At 35.0% G+C, this 21,997-nt stretch overlaps 1 protein-coding gene across 3 annotated transcripts in view; it reads left to right on the top strand.

Moving 5' to 3' along the window:
- IMMP2L (inner mitochondrial membrane peptidase subunit 2) overlaps positions 1-21,997 on the top strand; it is an 899,397-nt gene that overhangs the window by 690,544 nt on the left and 186,856 nt on the right. For 2 of the 3 annotated variants that reach the window (XM_029233255.1, XM_029233254.1), the window contains one exon: positions 9,268-9,370. In XM_029233255.1, the coding sequence (XP_029089088.1) occupies positions 9,268-9,370 (103 nt within the window). Of the gene's footprint in view, positions 1-9,267; positions 9,371-21,997 lie in introns of those variants that run through there. The other variant, XR_003795172.1, reaches the window with a different exon arrangement.

The raw sequence follows: 21,997 nt of genomic DNA, 5'->3' as shown, positions 1-21,997 counted from the left end.
TAAAGCTCTTTTAAATTTTTCAGCTGTTGGTTATAAAGTAGTATCTTGTGTTTAATTTGTATTTTCCTGAATGCTAGCAAATTTGAGTGGTTTTTCATACGTCTCATCTGTAACTTGCCTATTTATATCTTTTACCCATTTTCTGTTGGATTGTTTGTCTTTTTTTTTTTTTTTTTTTTAATGTGAGTGACTATGAAGTTATTTTTATGGTGTAGATATTTTCCCTTTGTATGGCATTTGGGCAATTTTTTTTTCCCAAAGCTAGTGTTAATCTATTGACTTTGTATGGTACAAAAGAGTTTTTAATTCTTAAATATTCAGATATTTGTATATTTTATAACTTTTGGTTTTTAGTCTTGCTTAAAAAGGCTTTCCTCAATCCTAGCTTGTACATGAAGCTTTCAGATTCTTTTTTTATTTTTTAAAATACTGATTTTTTTTAATTGGTTGTGTCAGTTGAAAAAAATGCACAGCCTAAAATTTGAGAGTTATGTTTTCTTTGGCCAACTTTCTGAGGACTCAAACATGCAGGCAGCCTCTCAGATAGAGCTGAGGGATGGCTCCCAAGAGGTAAGGGAGGAGCCCGGATATATAGGAGTTTTTGCAACAAAAGCCAGGCAGTCAGAGCATCAAAAGATTACTGTTAATTAAAGAAAGCCAGACATCTCAAGTTAATGAATTTAGCGCTTTTCTATGTGTGGGAAGATACCAGAGTCTGTCTGGACTCATTGAAATCATTCCTTTGACATGTACCATATCTATCTAGGGCCAGTATCCTGCTTTTCTATCCTGAGTCCTCTCAGGGTGCACAGTCTGGGAGCGGCTATAGTGGCTGATGGTTTGATGGCCGCAAAATCCTTTGTTTACTGATATGGCAGGTGACATTCTTCATCCACAATTGCACTATTATGTACCTTTTCCTTAGCTTAAATTTGGTGGTTTAGGGATGCTGATAATTTGTACCCATCATGTAATACATGGATATTGATAATTTCAGAAATATGGCTATAATATATGAAACGTATTACCTTTTCCTGAAGACTACCCTGTAACCCTAGCTGAGTTGGATATCTCTTGCCCAGCTCCTTATTTTGCCCTCTTTGCACCTGTACCATTGACTTACCACTTTGAGTTGAAATTGTATGCTTAAAAAATAGTCTATTTACTTAGCTAAGCTAAAAATTCTTCCAGGGCAGGTCTGTGTCATATTTATGTTTACATTTCTAGTGCCTAACAGCTCTTGATACCACTGGGTAATAACTATTTGTGGAATTAATTTGAATTAGAGAAGTTTTTTTTTCTAGCTGCCTTAATTATTGTATCATAAGAACAGCTAAGCTTATTCCCTAATTCTGATAATGAAGTTTACCATTTATTAGGGTCTATTCTGCCAGACACTATTCTAAAAATGTTACATGCCTTATCTCATATGTCATCACGCCTCTATGAAGCAGATAGCGTTATCCTCTATTACAACTGATGAGCTCAAGGCCATGCAAGTAGGAAGTGGCAGAACTGGAATTCAACCAGAGTCTGGCCAGTTTGAAAACCTATATTAATTTTCCCTCTGCCACACTGCTTTCCAGCTTCAAAATTGTCTATTATTCCTATTCTAAAGAAATATTTTTAAAGAAGAGCCATTGTTTGGTGATCTCTTTAGCTCTGAGGCATTTATTTTTTGTTTTACTAGTAATTAATCCAAGGCTCATTAATTTTGTTTGTAGGAAATAAAGAGAATAGTAACCATTCCTTTTAATACTAAAAAGTTAAAGTTATAAGACTGGGATCAGAACAAACAGGTGGAAAATTGTTCATAGTTCCTCTAATATCTAAGTATTATTGGACCTTACGTTAAGAAAGCACTGAAATATGTTTATCCCGCCCCCTTCTGTAACTAGCATGTGGGAAAAACCTGTGGAACTAAACGATGAATGATGTGGACACCCAGGAAATCATTTTGAAAGAAAACTTTGTAAACAAACACAACAATACCATTTATAATACATATTGTTTATTTTTGAAAAATAAAATTATGCATTACAAGTTCACTGTTCTATTTAAATTTGTTTGCTAGGAAGACATGCATGGAATGAATCACTGTATATATTACATGATAAGATCCAGTTAACAGTAGGTAAACTGATTATGGTATTTACACCTTTGACATGTCATGTAATTGGTGATCATTTTAGCAAAAACTAATTTTAAATATATGTAAGTTAGATACATTATTTACTTTGTGGAGTTATCTTTTATATATTCAGATAGCTTACATAATGTTTATAATTATGCTATATATAATTCAATAATATATTTACCTTAAACTTTTTTTTTTTGTGGTACGCGGGCCTCTCACTGTTGTGGCCTCTCCCGTTGCGGAGCACAGGCTCCGGACGCGCAGGCTCAGCGGCCATGGCTCACGGGCCCAGCCGCTCCGCGGCATGTGGGATCTTCCCGGACCGGGGCACGAACCCGTGTCCCCTGCATTGGCAGGCGGACTCTCAACCACTGCACCACCAGGGAAGCCCTACCTTAAACTTTTTGGCTCAATATGATCTAAGTTAATATTGGGTAATAACAAATAGAATATATAAGAGAAAAATCAATAATACATTTTTAGAATAAAATAATTTAAATATGTTTAATTTTTCTATACAATTATAATAATTGAATGTCCTCATTAGAAAGTGAGTTATGAAATATCTCCCTTAATTTACAGTGGTATATCTCCAGAAAATAATGTACTAAGGAAAAAGAAATCTTTTTTTTCTATAAGCGAATGGGATTTGAAACCCACACTATCTTCCTTACCTTTTAGGTTTTATCTGTTCTTCATATCTGGATTCAAATACACATAGTGCCTTTTCTGACTATTCCAGCCTAAAACAATATCATCCTTTGAACACCTCTGCAGTTAGCAACATTTGACATTCGTTCATTTATTTATTCCTCCATTCACCAGTTATTTTCTTGCAGATGTTTCCAGCTTGTGAAATTTTGTCTATGGTAGTTTAGACTGTTATCTGCTATATATATACAATAGACTGCTTTGTGGCTTATGTTTTGAATCATGGTATAAGTTATAATCTTGGTAGGCCCCTAAAATGGCTAAAATTTAAAAGAATGGTGATTATCACGTGTTAGTGGTGTATGGAACAACTGGAACCCACACATTGTTGGTACAGCTGCATTGGAAGCCAGTCTGACATGTTGCAAGGCTAAACATTCGGTTACTATAGGACTCAGCCATTTCATTTGTAGATATTTACCTAGGAGAAATGAAAACATGTATCTACATAAATACCTATAGGTTCATGGTGGCTTTATTGATAATAGCCAAAAACTGGAAAGAACCCAAGTGTCCTTGAACTATTGATTGATAAACTAATTGCGGTATATCTCTATAGCAGTATACTATTAAGAAAAACATAACAAATGACTAACATGTGCAACAACACAGATTAATCTCAAAAGCAAATAGACTACATTAAAGAAAGAAAACCAGAAATCAAAGAATGCATATAGAATGATCCCATTTATGTGAAATTCTAGAAGAGGCACAACTATGGTGACAAAAAGCTCAGCTGTGGTTGCTGGGAGACGAGGATGGAGGGAGGCAGGTCTGCCTGCAGAAGGGCATGAGGGGCCTTTTCTGGGTGATTGGATGTTTCATATCTTGATCTAGTGATTATGGGCTTGGGTAGATTTTTAAAACTCATTGAACTGTACACTTAAAATTGCTGGATTATATTTATCTCCTAACAAGGGAACTCTGCTGTCAGTTTGCTATTCCTTTGAAGATAATCTCTTTTTTCTCCGGCAGCTTTTCAAAAATGTTTTAGGGAAGATGGGTTCCTTAGTGTTCTGCAGTTTCATTACAATGTATCACGGTGTGATTTCTTTCCATTTATTTATCTTACTTGTGATTCACTTTGATTACTGAAGCTGTAATTCGTGCTTTCATCAGTTCTGGAAAATTCTCTATCACTATCTCTCAAATGTTATCTCTTCCTTGTTCCTTTTTATTCTCTTCCTTTGGGACTCTCATTACACTTATATTACATTTTCTAATAATATTCTCCATCTCTCCTACTTTTCATTTCTTTACCTCTCTGTGCTAAAGTCTAAGTAATCTTTTAGATATATATTCCAGTTCTTCTTTCTTTCATTTATATTCATCTGCTTTTTAATCCACCTATTTAATAGTATATTTTAATTTTTAGAAGCTGTTTGATTTTTTCTCAAATATCTGTCTTTTAAAAATGTATATTGTTCCTTGTTCATGTTTTTAATTCCCTTTTTTAATTTTAAAAAATATTTGAATTTGTATAACTTATATTCTATGTTTGAGAAATCCAGCAGTTTAAGTCCTTGGTGGTCAAATTCTGCTGTTTGTTAATGAGTTCTGACTCATTCATGCTGGTTATTTCCTTGTGAGTTCTGTTTTTTGGATTGTGAGTGCCTATTGACTGGGACTTATCTGTAGAAACCTTGAAAACTCTGAAATGAGAGATTATCCCTGAAGAGATTTATAGTTCCTTCTGCCAGATTCCTGGAGCCAATTAAACTTAATTCTTGACTATCCCAGACCACATAAGCAGTGTGAATTTGAACCCGTCTCACCTTGAGAGCAGGATGTGGACTCTCAAGAGAGAATTTTTCCCTTCCAGAGGTCACCCTAGATAGGCAAATGGCCTTTTCATTTTCCTTTCCTGATGGTAGATTACTTTTTTCTAGTCAGTCTATTAATGATGATAAAAGAGATCTAGTTCCAACTCTTGATCTTACTGAATCCTGAGCTCTATACTCCTGATCCCTTCTGGACAGTGAAAACCCAGGGGGTCTAGGATCCAGGGAGTGTCCAGTAAACACCTTCAGGGCAGCCACTACTTTGGACAATGAAAAAAATTCAATAGAATGGTTTGAAAAATAAATAAATAAAAACACCTTAATCAATTATGAATTATTAATACTAATTACCTACATTCAGAACGTGTGTGTGTGTATTTGGGAAATACTTTAAATATAAATTTGTTTCCTTCCTGTGACATCAAGGATTACATAGACAATTTTGTATTCAACTGATGACACTCAAAACACTGAGACCTAAAAAAGAAAAAATAAACCATTGTTTTCAAGGTCAAATCAAATTGGAAAAAATCATTCTTCATTCCATTTGTAAGACCTAGGTAACTTGGTAAAGCTAGTACTAAAAATGCCTTTTTGTAGACAGGTAGTTAGAATACCATACAGAACTCATTTTTGACAGTCAAAACCAAAATTATTTGCAAGGCATAGATACATACAGCCTTGTAGGCTGACACCTCACTTAACTGTTAAATCGCCTAAAAGATTACCTTGTCTTTCTTTTATGTGAATTCAGGAGCACAAAGCTATTTAAAATTCCTTCTCTACAGAGATTCTATTAGAAGTATTATATTTCTTTGGCAGTCCTAAAAGGAACCAGCTCAATATTTTAATGTCATATTTTTTAAAGCTACTTTGTGTTATTTTTTTTAAAGTTAGATTGAAGCCTGAGAAATTAAATATGTGTATATGGCATGAATTTTAGCAGGGTTCTACAGCTCAAAGAGTTATTTCACACCCTGTCTAGTGACTAGCTGAACCATTCTCTATTAGCATAGCAACATTCAAATATGTAAGTGATTAGTAAGTGAAAACAAACAGATTGTGCTTTCACCTGCTACTCTCTGCATGCTTGCATATGTACAAACAGGTGGATTGTGTTTTCACATGTAAGTTTTAGAATATCCCAGAAGGGCATAAGAATAAAAGAAAAATAAGATTCACTGTACCATTAAAGATAATCTATAGCCCCAGTGCAAATGTGAGGGAAAGAAATTATTGAAGCATAACTCAGGTAATTTTAAAAGACTGATGCTAATAGACAGTAGAGGCTGAACACATTCTGAATTATAAAATGAAAGAAAACAGTGGACAAAGGAAGATAATAGCAGTAATAACTATGGCTTACTGAGTTCTCACTGTACATAAGAACTAGATTGAGTGCTTTACTTAAAGTCTCAACTGTAAGAGAATCCACTTATCAAGTGTTTAATACATGCCACTTTTATCCATAGAACCACTTTTTGACTTAGGTACTATTATTTGCCCCATTCTGCAAATGAGGAAACCGACGCTTGTGTTTTATCAACTTGTCCAAGATTACATAAACTTGGAAGTGTTAAGTCAGACATCAAAGCCAAGATAGGCTGATTGCAGAGACCATGCTGTATAACAACCTCTCCGTTATATTGTCATCTAACTACTAACCTGCATCTCAATCCAGTTAGGGCATGTCTAATCCATCCCATTTCAAAGGTAGACAAATGGAGATAGAAACTAAGTAATTTGCACAAGATTACTTGTAACTGCATAAAGATTAAAACTGGTTTAGTCTGTTTCCAGAATCTATGCACTCTCTTCTGTATTATTCAACCTTTGTGAAAGTGTTTTTCATTCTTCAGTTATACATTCATTTGGTCATTCATTTAACAAATGTTTATTGAGCACTTTGTATGGTGCATTCTTTTGTGCTCTGGGAATACTCTCGTGAACATGAAACACAAAGTTCCAAAATTTACGTTCTAGTGGGCGAAAGATAGGCAATAAACCAATAAACTAGGAAGTAGATATCGTGTTAGTGGGTGCAATGAAGAAAAATAAAGCATTGCAAGGGGCTAGAAAATGATGGGAAGTTGGATGGATTTTAAAATTTTAAATAAGATAGTCAATGCAAGGAAATGTGCAATTGTCACTGGTAATTTTATGATACTGTTATTTTCTATCACAAGTATCTTGACTCCTTGGTGTATATGACATTGAAACTGAATCTGAGTTTTATATCAGATTCACTTTCCAGAAGAATATGCTTGACTTAGAACCTACCATTTAATTGCAGAAATGATCGGTTTTATTTCATATTTCTGCTTGAATGGTTATTTGAGGAGACAAAATAGGTAACTGTTTCCTTTCTAAGTACTTAGCCAAACTAGCCAGCTTAATAAGGTAAACAAATATTTGGACTTATTAGGAGAATGTGCCTTGCCAACAATTAAGTAAAAGGGTCTTCTCCCCATCATTAATACTTGATGTGGGATATTAGTTCTTAGAAGGAATCTCATGATAAAATAACAGTGATGTCAACAAATAATTGACTGATTTTAATTGAGGAACATTTATATGACAGTATGATGTATTCAACTTGTTTCTGCATTTCTTTTTTTTTTTTTCTTTTTGCGGTACGCGGGCCTCTCACCGTTGTGGCCTCTCCCGTTGCGGAGCACAGGCTCCGGACGTGCAGGCTCAGCGGCCATGGCTCACGGGCCCAGCTGCGGTATGTGGGATCTTCCCGGACTGGGGCACGAACCCGTGTCCCCTGCGTCGGCAGGTGGACTCTCAACCACTGCACCACCAGGGAAGCCCTCTGCTTTTCTTTAAAAAGCTGCAACTCTTCTTCCCAGTAGTAATTAAAATTAAACAGCAGTCATTTACTTACTGTGGGCTTCTAATGGTCACAACACCTTGCATGAATGATTTAGTGATCTAAAGCACAGCAATTCAACACTGAAATTATCTTGAAAATTAAAAACCATTCTAGATAGTGAATAGTTTCAATTTCTATAGCACCAACTTATGTACAGTTTTCCTTTTTTATGTATTCTTCTGCATATATACAACTTACTAACAGAAATGGTCTGATTGGGACTCCACCTCAAAGGACAGTGTATAAAGCTCAGTCTCTGGGGTTAAGTCTATAGACTTGGGGTTGACATTTATTCATTCAAATATTATTTATTGAGAAGCTTCTTTAAGCTAGACATTGTCTGGAATTCTTTGGGGAATGGAAGAAGAAAAAAATAGTCTCTTCCCTGAAAAGAATTTATTATTATAGGCTTGGGATAATATTTAATCTAGTTCCATCCCATTTATTTAATTAGTTATATTATAATTTATGTAACGAATCTCTTGTTGATTATTTAGAAAGATTTTTTGTTGTTGTTGTTGTTACAAAAGGCCTGTGTTGAACATCTCTGGTAATAAATATTTGTCCAGATTTCTGATTATTTCTTTGGAATGGATTTCTCTCAGTAAAATAACTAGGTCAAAAAGCACATACATTTTAGTCTATTAATAAATTTGACAAAAATGGGCCCCCAATGGCAAAATAGGAAAAAAATTGTATCACTTTACATTGCCACCAACACAGTATGAGAGAGCCTTGGTAGCCTTAAGTTTCTTGGTTTCCTTGTCAGCCTTAAGAAGACAGAATGTTCCACTAAATGTATATCATCGATCATTGCTCTCTAAATATTGTCTTCAAAATTGTTGAGAAGTTTCTCACTTTCAAGAATGATTTATGGGATTTCCCTGGTGGCGCAGTGGTTAAGAATACACCTGCCAATGCAGGGATATGGGTTCGATCCCTGGTCCAGGAAGATCCCACATGCCATAGAACCACTAAACCTGTGCACCACAACTACCGAGCCTGCGCTCTAGAGCCCACGAGCCACAACTACTGAGCCCTGCGCACCTAGAGCCCATTTTCTGCAACAAGAGGAGGCACCACAATGAGAAGCCGACGTAGCACAACAAAAAGTAGCCCCCGCTCGCTGCAGCTAGAGAACGCCCTCACACAGCAACGAAGACCCAACGCAGCCAAAAATTTTTAAAAAAAGAATTATTTATGAAATTGAATGGTGCTAACCAAAAATTTTCAGTTGACTTTGATAGCTTATATTTGACAAGAGATCATCTAGGGTTTTTTTTTTCTTATATATTCTGAATTTTAAAGTATTAAGAGGTTATGAAAATTCTGTCAGTTGGTTTGAGAAGTTTATTTGACTAAAAAAATGAAGATTGCAGCTGGCCAAGTTGACCACTGAGGTAAAAGCAGATGTCAGAAATAAAATAGATCTGCATTTTGTTGGGGCTTATTGAGTTTTATAAAAACATAGGATATTATGAATTAAGTTAAGTAGCAAACCATTATCTGGTACTAGTGCATCTTGTTTGAGCACAAAATTCCTACCTACAGAAACGTGAAAAAAAATACTGTGGATAGGTTTACAGGGTCTTAACCACATCTTATTTAAAAAGAAAATTCAAGAGTAGCCTTACATGTAACCTATAATAATCCGTTGCATCTTTACAGTAGTATTTTTACCTTTCCTGAATTTGTATGCTTAACTGTTTGATCTCTGTCTTTTCTGATCTTTTCTCAATGGTTATGCTGTTTATTTCTAGAACTATGGGACACAAAAACCGCTATGTCAAAGTCCCCCGTGGTCACATCTGGGTTGAAGGTGATCATCATGGACACAGTTTTGACAGTAATTCGTTTGGGCCGGTAAGTCTTCTTATTACTGTTATGATTGGATTTCAAATGTAGGAACAAAAGTATGTCACACAGGTTGCTCAGGTAGCCCAGCCAAGAGTAGTCGTGAATTTTATAGTGGAACAGTTTATATTTGAAAATTTCCTTTTAAATATCATATAGATAATGTAAGCTGTCAGTGTGTGTGTGTGTGTGTGTGTGTGTGTGTGTGTGTGTGTGTGTTATCTAGAAAAGAACTTCGACAACTCAATAAAGTGCCAAAAGATGCTTTCAGCTGACTACCTGATCCCAGTGGCAACGGTTGTTTTCTCCTCACATAAATGCTTTGTACTTTATGTTTTTAGTTAGTGTTTAACAGAAATAATGTGTAAAAGACCTATAGACATCAATTTTCTGAGTAATTAGTTAAAAACTCATGTATAATAGAAATCATATTGGTAACTAACATTTTTCAGCTTTTAATTTATAACAGAAATGCCCACATTCCTTATACCATGTTTACATTCCATAAAATATGTGACTAAATTCATATATTATAATTTTTTTCATTTTTGAATACGTACAGAAATTCTCTATTTATGAACCCCTGCAACAAATCATTATATAAAGTGAAGAGTATTTTAGTTAATGGAAACTGCACCTGATTTCTGGTCACCTATGTCTCTTTAAAAACTTGGATCTTCAACCCGTTAGATTTTCCTACATCTAGATGTAGCCATACTTGTATGTATGTAGCAGTTAACATTGAGCACCTTTAGATAGGTTTGCAAAAAAAAAGTTATCCACATCCTTTTGTCTAAAACTAAATGTTGGTGGTCTCTATAAAACAATTTCCTTCACCTATCATGAGGGACCACTATTATTGTCACAGGAGAAGCAGTCACTTGACTCACTTTTGGCTAAAAGTATAGCAAGAGACTTGAGGTTGGATAAGTGTTGTGCGTAAGTGGAAGGGAACTTTAGGTTATGACCCCTCTTCTTTTTTCTAGCTGCAGTGACGATAAGAAAAACATCTAAGGTCTTTCTTGCTTTTGAGTAGTACTTATTATAAAAATGCAATTTAATCGTTGTAGGGTATATCAAAGATGGAATGAACAGATTGGAAATGTTGTAGATCACTTAGAGAGTATAGTAGAAGTGACTGTCATGAAGAAGCTTAGTAGCAACTTGAAAGTGAAAATAAATCACCTAAAAGCAGTTTTATTTCTCTCTAATCAATAAGATTAAATCTATTAAATGTAGCATGTTGTCCAAGTCCACATTAAAATGTTAACTTTAGTTTGGGTTTTAATTGGTAGGGTAGTGACTCTGAAATGAGGTGTTAAAAATGTTGTTGTTTTGTTATTAGTTGTGGGGTGTGAGGTAAATAATTACTAATAATAAAGTACTAAAGTTTGAGATTGGTTTGCTTTTTCTTTATTAGTAAATAAAGCTAGTGCAATCTTATCTATATAATTGTATAATTCTCAGTCACTCGTATTCCAGATGCTTTCTTATTTGGGAGAGAAAAAGGATAAGGTTGATAGCCAGAATATTGGGAATTGCACATAACCTTCAGTATCATATCTATTGTGTAGTTCTTTCTGGGCTGTCTTTCCTGCTGTGTACTTAATAATAGTATTATGAACCACTGAAGTATAAGTAGACACATGAAAGTTGAAAATATATCACGTATGGAAATATCCTCTGTCACTTATATCTTAAAAAAATAAAAATAAAAAGTGAGAACCATGTGGGAAGGCCAATTTCATTGTGTTTATTACAGTAAGAAGCTATGATATGCAAAACACTGACAAATACATTCTGTGCAGGACTTTAATGCCATTGGTTTACATCAAGTTTTTAAAAGAAATCTACTCATTAATTATAACTTGAACCAGTAATATGAGTCTGAGACACAAAACCATTTTGAAATTTAGTGGTTGTTTTCTTTTTTTTTAAATGGATATAAGTATATAGATGCAGAATGGCTTTTGGTTCATAAGTTGGACTAAATATAAATTTCCATTCACTTAATTCATATTGTTTTTACTTGTCAAAATTAAATGAAGAACCTGTACTAGGATGAAGGAAAACATTTGTCACATCATATACTAACCTACTTGTATTTGATGAGTTTTAGTACATATATTTTTACCCTTACAGTGAGCTGTCATGTTTTATGTTCCAATAACATTTATGACTAGGAAAAATAATTAATAATGATGCTCCCAAATAAGTTTTAAAAGGACAGAGGGGAAAAAATTGAATTAAAGACCTACAATTTTTATTTAAAGCTAAGTTGTGATGTTTGAGTATAGAGATTTCTTATTTTTTATTAATTAATGGTTATCTGAATAATTAAATTATTTTAATATTTTTATAATTCCCAGAAATAAAAACTCAAGTTTTACAATTCTAAAAAAACCAGAATAATCTTGAATCTTACACTGCATATACACTTGAAAGTTGTTACATTTTTCCAATAATTCTCAGTTGGATTTTTTGGCTTATCCATCAATATGTTTGGAGATTGTCTGTGGAAGGTCAGTTCAGTTTCAGGCTTTCTGGATTGTTGATTCACTTCTCCCCTTGGAAGCAGGGAATGCACTTTTCCAGAAAGTAAACATCCTATCTAAAAATCAGCCCTTCATATCTCTCCCAAATAACTTCAGAATTGTATCCAAATCTGTTTAATATGCTTTAACTCTTTGAATTGTAATTATACTATATCATAGCATCTCCTCAGTTTATTTTAAATTGTTGCCTATGGTAATCACAATGGAGCTTTTTCCATATTTGAATAGATTTTTTACTTGTAATCTAGTGAAAAATAAGAAAAGAATGTCTTACTTTTTTTTTCCTAGTTTCTTTTAATATTTCCTATGTATTTCTTAATATTTGAATTTGCTTTTCTGATTTGGTTTATTGCCACTATATGTAGGCTGGAGAGGGAATTAAAGAGTTTTATGAGTGAAAGATGAATAATGGATTATGAATTTAAAGATACCAATGTTAAGTTATAGTAATAGAATGCATCAAAACAGAATGAGATCCAACATCTGCGCTTTTAACTTGTAGAGGATGACATTATGGAAATAAACTAGTAGACTCCTTTATGAACATGGATAGAGTAAAACAGAAAATTAGATAACCTTAGTTTTGGACCTCATCAGTCACATAACTGTATGGGTCTACATTTCCTCATGTATAAGAGGATGAATTTCCTCTCCTCTGAATTCATCTTAAATGATTATTTAGTAAAATGAGCATATATTATATATATATATACACACACATATATAAATATATAATTTATTTAATGTACTCCTATTTTACATTGCTGAGGATGTTTACTAAAAAGTTAATAATATATTTTTAAAAATATATATATATAAAATCTTTTGATTATGTATATAGAAAAGTTTGTTTGGTTTTTTTGCAATACGCGGGCCTCTCACTGTTTTGGCCTCTCCCGTTGCAGAGCACAGGCTCCGGACACGCAGGCCCATCAGCCATGGCTCATGGGCCTAGCCACTCCGCGGCATGTGGGATCTTCCCTGACCGGGCCACAAACCCGTGTCCCCTGCGTCGACAGGTGGACTCTCAACCACTGTGCCACCAGGGAAGCCCTAGAAAAGTTTTAATGAACATCCTCAGCAACCTAAAATAGGAATACAATTAAAGTATGTTTCCTCCAGAGGATGAACTATTAGGCAGTTGTTAACAATCTATATTTGTGAAGAATTTTAATAACATCATGTTCATGATATTGTTTTAGGTGAATACATGAAAATAAAGAAGAGAATACACAGTATTATGTTAATTGTGCCAGTTGTTATGATTATGGTCAATTCTTTTTTATACCTTTGTACTTTGCTATATTCTAAAAGGTCTGCAACAAATTTTTATTACCTTATAATCAGAAGAAACCAAATTAGTCAAAAAAATAAGATAAAGGTGAGTAAAGTAAATGACTTCTAAGTTTTATTCTGACTAAATTCTTTAAAAATGTTTTATGGTGCTATGGCCAGAGGGAAAAATATCACAGATATGATTGGGTAGGAAATGTTTCAGTTATGAATTTGTCTCCATGGAAAATCTCTGTGCCAAACCTCTTGAATATATCATCATTGCACAATGATAGAAAATGTCCTATCGCATCATAATATGGATTCACTAATGTATGACTTTAGCTCAGATTTCTAGTTTGAGAAATATATTTTGTTCGTATCCTTTAAGACTGTTGTCTAGAAGTGTTTTTCAGTGCATATTACTACTTGATGTCACTGGATTGTGTATTAAAGATCTCTGATGATCGCTTAGAAAATTCAGAAAGAACTTCTGTTAGTAATTCTTTTGCTCTGTGAAAGACATTAGCCTTTCCCTTTCCCATCCCTACTTCCACGTAGATGACATTAATACATTTCTATTGTGGCCATGTTCTTTGCCAGCACCCAAAAGTAACTGATTACAATGAATATTGATGAATTTTCTGCTTGCTATAAAAGGAAATCACATAAAAGTCAAATTTTATATTTCTATATGTGTGTACATAGCAGTGAATTTTCTTTCTTTTTTAAATGAATTTTATTGTATTTATTTTTTTATACAGCAGGTTCTTATTAGTTATCTATTTTATACACATCAGTGTATACATGTCAATCCCAATCTCCCAATTCATCCCACTACCGCCCCACACTGTCCCCCCCCTTGGTGTCCATATGTTTGTTCTCTATATCTGTGTCTCTATTGCTGCCTTACAAACAGGTTCATCTGTACGATTTTTCTAGATTCCACATATATGCGTTAATATATGATATTTGTTTTTCTCTTTCTGACTTACTTCACTCTGTATGACAGTCTCTAGGCCCATACACCTCTCTACAAATGACCCAATTTCATTCCTCTTTATGGCTGAGTAATATTCCATTGTATATATGTACCACATCTTCTGTATCCATTTGTCTTTCAGTGGGCATTTAGGTTGTTTCCATGACCTGGCTATTGTAAATAGTGCTGCAAAGAACATTAGGGTGCATGTGTCTTTTTGAATTATGGTTTTCTCTGGGCATATGCCCAGTAGTGGAATTGCTGGGTCATATGGTAATTATATTTTTAGGCTTTTAAGGAACCTCCATACTGTTCTCCATAGTGGCTGTATCAATTTACATTCCCACCAACAGTGCAAGAGGGTTCCCTTTTCTCCACACCCTCTCCAGAATTTGTTGTTTGTAGATATTCTGATGATGCCCATACAACTGCTGTGAGGTGATACCTCATTGTAGTTTTGATTTGCATTTCTCTGGTAATTAGGGATGTTGAGCAGCTTTTCATATGCCTCTTGGCCATCTGTATGTGTTCTTTGGAGAGATGTTTATTTAGGTCTTCTGCCCATTTTTGGATTGGGTTGTTTGTTTTTTTAATATTGCGCTGCATGAGCTGTTTATATATTTTGGAGATTAATCCTTTGTCCATTGATTTGTTTACAAATATTTTCTCCCATTCTGAGGGTTGTCTTTTCATCTTGTTTATAGTTTATTTTGCTGTGCAAAGCCTTTTACGTTTCATTAGGTCCCATTTGTTTCTTTTTGTTTTTTATTTCCATATACTCTAGGAATGGGTCAAAAAAGATCTTGCTGTGATTTATGTCAAAGACTGTTCTTCCTATCTTTTCCTCTAAGAGTTTTATAGTGTCTGCTCTTACATTTAGGTGTTTAATCCATTTTGAGTTTATTTTTGTGTATGGTATTAGGGAGTGTTTTAATTTCATTCTTTTACATGTAGCTGTCCAGTTTTCCCAGCACCACTTATTGAAGAGACTGTCTTTTCTCCATTGTATATTCTTGCCTCCTTTGTCATAGATTAGTTGACCATAGGTGCGTGGGTTTATCTCTGGGCTTTCTATCCTGTTCCATTGATCTATATTTCTGGTTTTGTGCCAGTACCATATTGCCTTGATTACTGTAGCTTTGTAGTATAGTCTGAAGTCAGGGAGTCTCATTCCTCCAGCTCCGTTTTTTTTCCCTCAAGACTGCTTTGGCTATTCGGGGTCTTTTGTATCTCCATACAAAATTTAAGGCTTTTGTTCTAGTTCTGTAAAAATTGCCAGTGGTAATTTGATAGGGATTGCACTGAATCTATAGATTGCTTTGGGTAGTATAGTCATTTTCACAATATTGATTCTTCCAATCCAAGAACAGGGTATATCTCTCCATCTGTTTGTGTCATCTTTGAGTTCTTTCATCAGTGTCTTATAGTTTTCTGAGTACAGGTCTTTGACTTCCTTAGGTAGGTTTATTCCTTGGTATTCTATTTTTTTTGTTGTAATAGTGAATGGGATTGTTTCCTTAATTTCTCTTTCTGATCTTTTGTTGTTAGAATATAGGAATGCAAGAGATTTCTGTGCATTAATTTTGTATCCTGCAACTTTACCAGATTCATTGATTAGGTCTAGTAATTTTATGGTGGCATCTTTAGGATTATCCATGTATAGCATCATGTCATCTGCAAACAGTGACAGTTTTACTTATTCTTTTCCAATTTGTATTCGTTTTATTTCTTTTTCTTCTCTGATTGCCATGGCTACGACTTCTAAAACTGTTGAATAATAGTGGCGAGAGTGTACATCCTTGACTAGCTTCCTGACCTTAGAGGAAATACTTTCAGTTTTTGACCATTGAGAATGATGTTTGCTGTGGGTTTGTTGTATATGGCCTTTATTATGTTGAGGTAGGTTCTCTCTATGCCTACTTTCTGGAGAGTTTTTATCATAAATGGGTGTTGAATTTTGTCAACAGCTTCTTCTGCATCTATTGAGATGATCATATGGTTTTTTCCTTCAATTTGTTAATATGGTGTATCACATTGATTGACCTGTGTCTATTGAAGAATCCTTGCATCCATGGGATAAATCCCACTTGATCATGGTGTATGATCCTTTTAATGTGCTGTTGGATTCTGTTTGCTAATATTTTGTTGTGGATTTTTGCATCTATATTCATCATTGCTATTGATCTACAATTTTCTCTTTTTATATTATCTTTGTCTGGTTTTGGTATCAGGGTGATGCTGGCCTTGTAGAATGAGTTTGGGAGTGTTCCTTTGTCTGCAATTTTTTGGAAGAGCTTGAGAAGGATGGGTGTTAGCTCTTCTCTAAATGATAGAATTCACCTGTGAAGCCATCTGGTCCTGGACTTTTGTTTATTGAAAGATTTTATCACAGTTTCAATTTCTTTACTGGTGATTGGTCTGTTCATATTTTGTATCTTCCTGGTTCAGTCTTCCAAGATTATACCTTTTAAAGAATTTGTCCATTTCTTCCAGGTTGTTCATTTTATTGGCATAGAGTTGCTTGTAGTAGTCTCTTAGGATGCTTTGTATTTCTGTGGTGTCCATTGTAATTCTCCTTTTTCCTTTCTAATTTTATTGATTTGAGTCCTCTCCCTCTTCTTCTTGATGAGTCTGGCTAAAGGTTTAGCAATTTTTGTTTATTTTCTCAAAGAACCAGCTTTTAGTTGTTTTGATCTTTGCTATTGTTTTCTTTGTTTCTATTTCATTTATTTCTGCTCTGATCTTTATGATTTCCTTCCTTCTACTAACTTTGGGTTTTGTTTGTTATTCTTTCTCTAGTTCCTTTAGGTATAAAGTTAGTTTGTTTATTTGAGATTTTTCTTGTTTCTTGAGCTAGGATTGTATTGCTATAAACTTCTGTCTTAGAACTGCTTTGGCTGCATCCTATAGGTTTTGGATTGTCGCGTTTTCATTGTCATTTTTCTCTAGGTAATTTTTGATTTCCTCTTTGATTTCTTCAGTGATCTCCTGGTTATTTAGTAACACATTGTTTATCCTCCATGTGTTTATGTTCTTTACATTTTTTCCCCTGTAATATATTTCTAATCTCATAGTGTTGTGGTTGGATAAGATGCCTTATATGATTTCAGTTTTCTTAAATTTACCAAGGTTTGATTTGTGACCCAAGATCTGATCTATCCTAGAAAATGTTCCATGTGCACTTGAGAAGAAAGTGTAATCTGCTGTTTTTGGATGCAATATCCTATAAATATCAATTAAATCTATGTGGTCTGTTGTATCATTTAAAGCTTGTATTTCCTGACTAATTTTCTCTCTGGATGATTGCCCATTGGTGTAAGTGAGGTGTTAGAGTCCCCCACTATTATTGTGTTACCACTGATTTCCTCTTTTATAGCTGTTAGCATTTGCCTTATGTATTGATGTGCTCCTGTGTTCGGTGCATATATATTTATAATTGTTATATCTTCTCCTTGGATTGATCCCTTGATCATTATGTAGTGCCCTTCCTTGTGTCTTATAACATTCTTTATTTTAAAGTCCATTTTATCTGGTATGAGTATTGCTACTCCAGCTTTCTTTTGATTTCCATTTGCATGGAATATCTTTTTCCTACCCCTCAGTTTCAGTCTGTATGTGTCCCTAGGTCTGAAGTGGGTCTCTTGTAGACAGCATATATATGGGTCTTGTTTTTGTATCCATTCAGTGAAGCTGTGTCTTTTAGTTGGAGCATTTAATCCATTTACATTTAAGGTAATTATTGATATGTATGTTCCTATTACCATTTTCTTAATTGTTATGGGTTTGTTTTTGTAGGTCCTTTTCTTCTCTTGTGTTTCCCACTTAGAGAAGTTCCTTTAGCATTTGTTGTAGAGCTGGTTTGGTGGTGTTGAATTCTCTTAGCTTTTGCTTGTCTGTAAAGCTTTTGATTTCTCTGTCGAATCTGAATGGGACCCTTGCCGCGTAGAGTAATCTTGGTTGTAGCTTCTTCCCTTTCATCACTTTAAATATGTCCTGCCACTCCCTGCTGGCTTGTAGAGTTTCTGCTGAGAAATCAGCTGTTAACCTTATGAGAGTTCCTTTGTATGTTGTCATTTTTCCCTTGTTGCTTTCCATAATTTTTCTTTGTCTTTAATTTTTTTCAGTTTGATTACTATGTGTCTCAGCAACTTTCTCCTTAGCTTTATCCTGCCTGGGACTCTGTGCTTCCTGGACTTGGGTGGCTATTTCCTTTCCCATGTTAGGGAAGTTTTCAACTATAGTCTCTTCAAATATTTTCTCGGGTCCTTTTTCTCTCTCTTCTCCTTTTGAGACCCCTATAATGTGAATGTTGTTTCGTTTAATGTTGTCCCAGAGATCTCTTAGGCTGTCTTCATTTCTTTTCATTCTTTTTTCTTTATTCCACCATTCTGTCTTCCAGGTCACTTATCCATTCTTCTGCCTCAGTTATTCTGCTGTTGATTCCTTCTAGTGTATTTATCATTTCAGTTATTTTTTGTTCATCTCTGTTTGTTTGTTCTTTAATTCTTCTTTGTCTCTGTTAAATATTTCTTGCATCTTCTTGATCTTTGCCTCCATTGTTTTTCTTAGGTCCTGGATCATCTTCACTATCATTATTCTGAATTCTTTTTCTGGAAGGTTGCCTTTCTCCACTTCATTTAGTTGTTTTTCTGGGGTTTTATCGTGTTCCTTCATCTGGTACATAGTCCTCTGCCTTTTCATTTTGTCTGTCTTTCTGTGAATGTGGTTTTTGTTCCACAGGCTGCAGAATTGTAGTTCTTCTTGCTTCTGCTGTCTGCCCTTTGGTGGATGAGGCTATCTAAGAGGCTTGTGCAAGCTTCCTGATGGGAGGGACTGGTGGTGGGTAGAGCTGGGTATTGCTCTGGTGGGTAGAGGTCAGTAAAACGTTAATCCTCTTATCTGCTGATGGGTGGGGCTGAGTTCCCTCCGTGTTGTTTTGGCATGAGGTGACCCACCACTGGAGGCTACAGACTCTTTTTTGGTGCTGATGGTGGATTCTGGGAGGGCTCATACCAAGGAGTCCTTCCCACAACTTTTGCTCCAGTGTCCCTGTCCCTGCGGTGAGCCACAGGCACGCCCCACCTCTGCAGGAGACCCTCCAACACTAGCAGTTAGGTCTGGTTCAGTCTCCTATGAGGTCACTGCTCCTTCCCCTGGGTCCTGATGCACACACTACTTTGTGTGTGCCCTCCAAGATTGGAGTCTCTGTTTCCCGCAGTCCTGTCAAAGGCCTACAATCAAATTCCGCTAGCCTTCAAAGTCTGATTTTCTGGGAATTCCTCCTCCCATTGCCAGACCCCCAGGTTGGTAAGTCTGACATGGGGCTCAGAACCTTCACTCCACTGGGTGGAGTTCTGTGGTATAGTTGTTCTCTAGTTTGTGCGTCAGTCACCCAGCAGTTATAGGATTTGATTTTATTGTGATTTTGCCCCTCCTACCATCCCATTGTGGCTTCTCCTTTGTCTTTTGATGTGTGGTCTCTTTTTTGGTGAGTTCCAGTGTCTTCCTGTTGATGATTGTTCAGCAGTTAGTTGTGATTCTGGTGTTCTTGCAAGAGGAAGTGAGCTCATGTCCTTCTACTCCACCATCTTCCATAGCTGTGAATTTTCAAATAGTGATTCTTAACTATTTCAGATTAGCAGACTCTTCATAAATTAAAAGTGCAGGCAGCAGTTCTTTCTTCCATTTATTATAAATATTTATTTAATTACTTATATTGGAAATGATCTCATAGATGTCCATTCCTTTTGGTGAAAACACAGATGGACCCTTTCCATGGCTTCCATTTATCTTGTACATTTCCTATCTTTGAATTTTTTTCTATTCTTTTAATTTAGTTTTAAGTCACAAACCACTGAAATATGTTCACTGCTTGCTGTATAATGATTTGATGTATGTCATAATAGAAATTCTAAGTTTTTAGTATCTAAAATAAATAATTTATTTTAACTTTACTGAGCAAAGTATATTAAGGAAAAAAAAAAACTTTTGGCTTCAACATTTCAGGGTGAAGATAACCTTTCCATGCTGTATAAAAGTATTTTGATTTTTAGGTTTGTGTTCTTAGTATCACCTTGTTAACAATTTGTGTTGTAGGAACCATGAAGCAGGACTGAACAATTTGGTGAAGAAACTATGCATGATATACTGCCTCTATCTGAGAGTGGAAACTGGGAGTTGTACTAAATATGAATTCTTTTTAGTTCCAAATCATTTGGAAAAGAGCTAACCTAATCTCTTACTTCATAGATGCCTAATTAAATAAAATACTAGACCCCTAGAATGTTTTCTTGAAGGAAATATGCCTAATAGATGATAGTTTTCAAATAAATGAGTATTAGAAATATTGTTTGTTAATTAAATGAGCTAATGATCTGAAAATGATAATCTAGAAGAAAGCATTGAAATTAAGATTAAAATTCCATAGAATTCCTTTTGAACTTAGTGAGGTTCAAAACATTTTTTACTTTTTAAAAAAGTACTGAAAAAGTCAAGGAGAGCAAAAGTAAGCTTTATGAGTTCATATCATGCAGGCCTTTCATTTATGTCTTCAGTACACATTTTGAGCATCTACCAATTATCCAAATTGATTTTGGCCGGGATTCCAATGGGCGGAGTGGATCAGGAGAGATGAGGATTGTGTTAACTACAAAGATGGTGCTAGATTAGGTAATGTGTGGGAAGTGAACTTTCAAAGAGGTTTATTAGTCATGCCTGTTTTGAATTTTCTCCCTATGTTATACATCTTTGGTAAAAAAGAAATACACTATGAGATTAACTAGGGTAGCAAAACAAGATTCTTGGAGACAGAAGGAGTCTGAACGGAAGAGAAAGGGAAGCGAAGTTATGACATTTTTGAGACCAACTGACAAAAGGTTGAGTTGGAACGGAATTTGGGGAGATGTTTAAAAGATTCAAAGAGTATAAGGACAGAGATTCAAGTTGTGGATAATAAGGAGTGCACTAAGCCTGTGAGTATTCCCAGTCCTTTGGCCACTGTCATAAAGAGATGCCCTGATGCCTAGGAAGATCATAAGATGGTCAATAGATACAACAGTGACTGAGGTATATAAGGCCTACCTGCAAGGAGGCAGACAAATAATAGGGCAGAACCAACACAGCAGTCTAAGTAGAGGTGTAAGTCAGAGCCTCTTAGAGGAATAGACATTTGTGTACTGAAAACTCATAAGAAAAACCTATGAAATCTTCTGGGAGGATTTGGTAGAACAGTGTTCTGAAATTGTGAAAATAATAACTATTTGGTGCAATCTTGTATTGCATAAAACACTCTGGATGCTGCATGTTTTGTGAATGAAGTGGTTTACACCTGGAGTGGTTAATATGTTTCAGCTGCATTGAAAACACTCTGTTTATACAGTGCAGAATAATCTTGTGGACATATGAGAATGAATTGACATTTCATTTTATGTATTGTTGAACTGTAGTATTTTCCTTGTGTAAATTCTCTTCAGCAGCTAGAATAACTTTTACTTAAAATTAGCCATTTCCAAATAAAGAAAAAGGTCATTAGACTACGTTGACAGGATCCAAGGAAAGTGTTCTGTTCACACTTTCTCTAAAACATGTTACTTGGACTTTAATTGATTGTATTTTCTTGTTTCCTTGTGGTACATGCTTTTGTTCATTAAAAATTTTGTTAGGAACTAAAGCAAGCTCTATTTATAGAAAAATATTTGTGACAAAAGTCCCTTGGTTCCTAAAATCATAAAACCTTACCTTGGGGTTTTCCTTCAATTGTTTTTCACAATTCCTTTAAACAGCGCCAGAACCTAGCAACCCCACATATTTTACTCAGGTATAATTCTT

The sequence above is a fragment of the Monodon monoceros genome, unplaced genomic scaffold, assembly GCF_005190385.1.
Source record: "Monodon monoceros isolate NGI ecotype Baffin Bay Population unplaced genomic scaffold, NGI_Narwhal_1 Super_Scaffold_2, whole genome shotgun sequence".
In the NCBI taxonomy this organism is placed as follows: Eukaryota; Metazoa; Chordata; class Mammalia; order Artiodactyla; family Monodontidae; genus Monodon; species Monodon monoceros.
The sequence above is the reverse complement of the archived record's forward strand: the minus strand, read 5'-3'. Positions and strand labels throughout refer to the sequence as shown.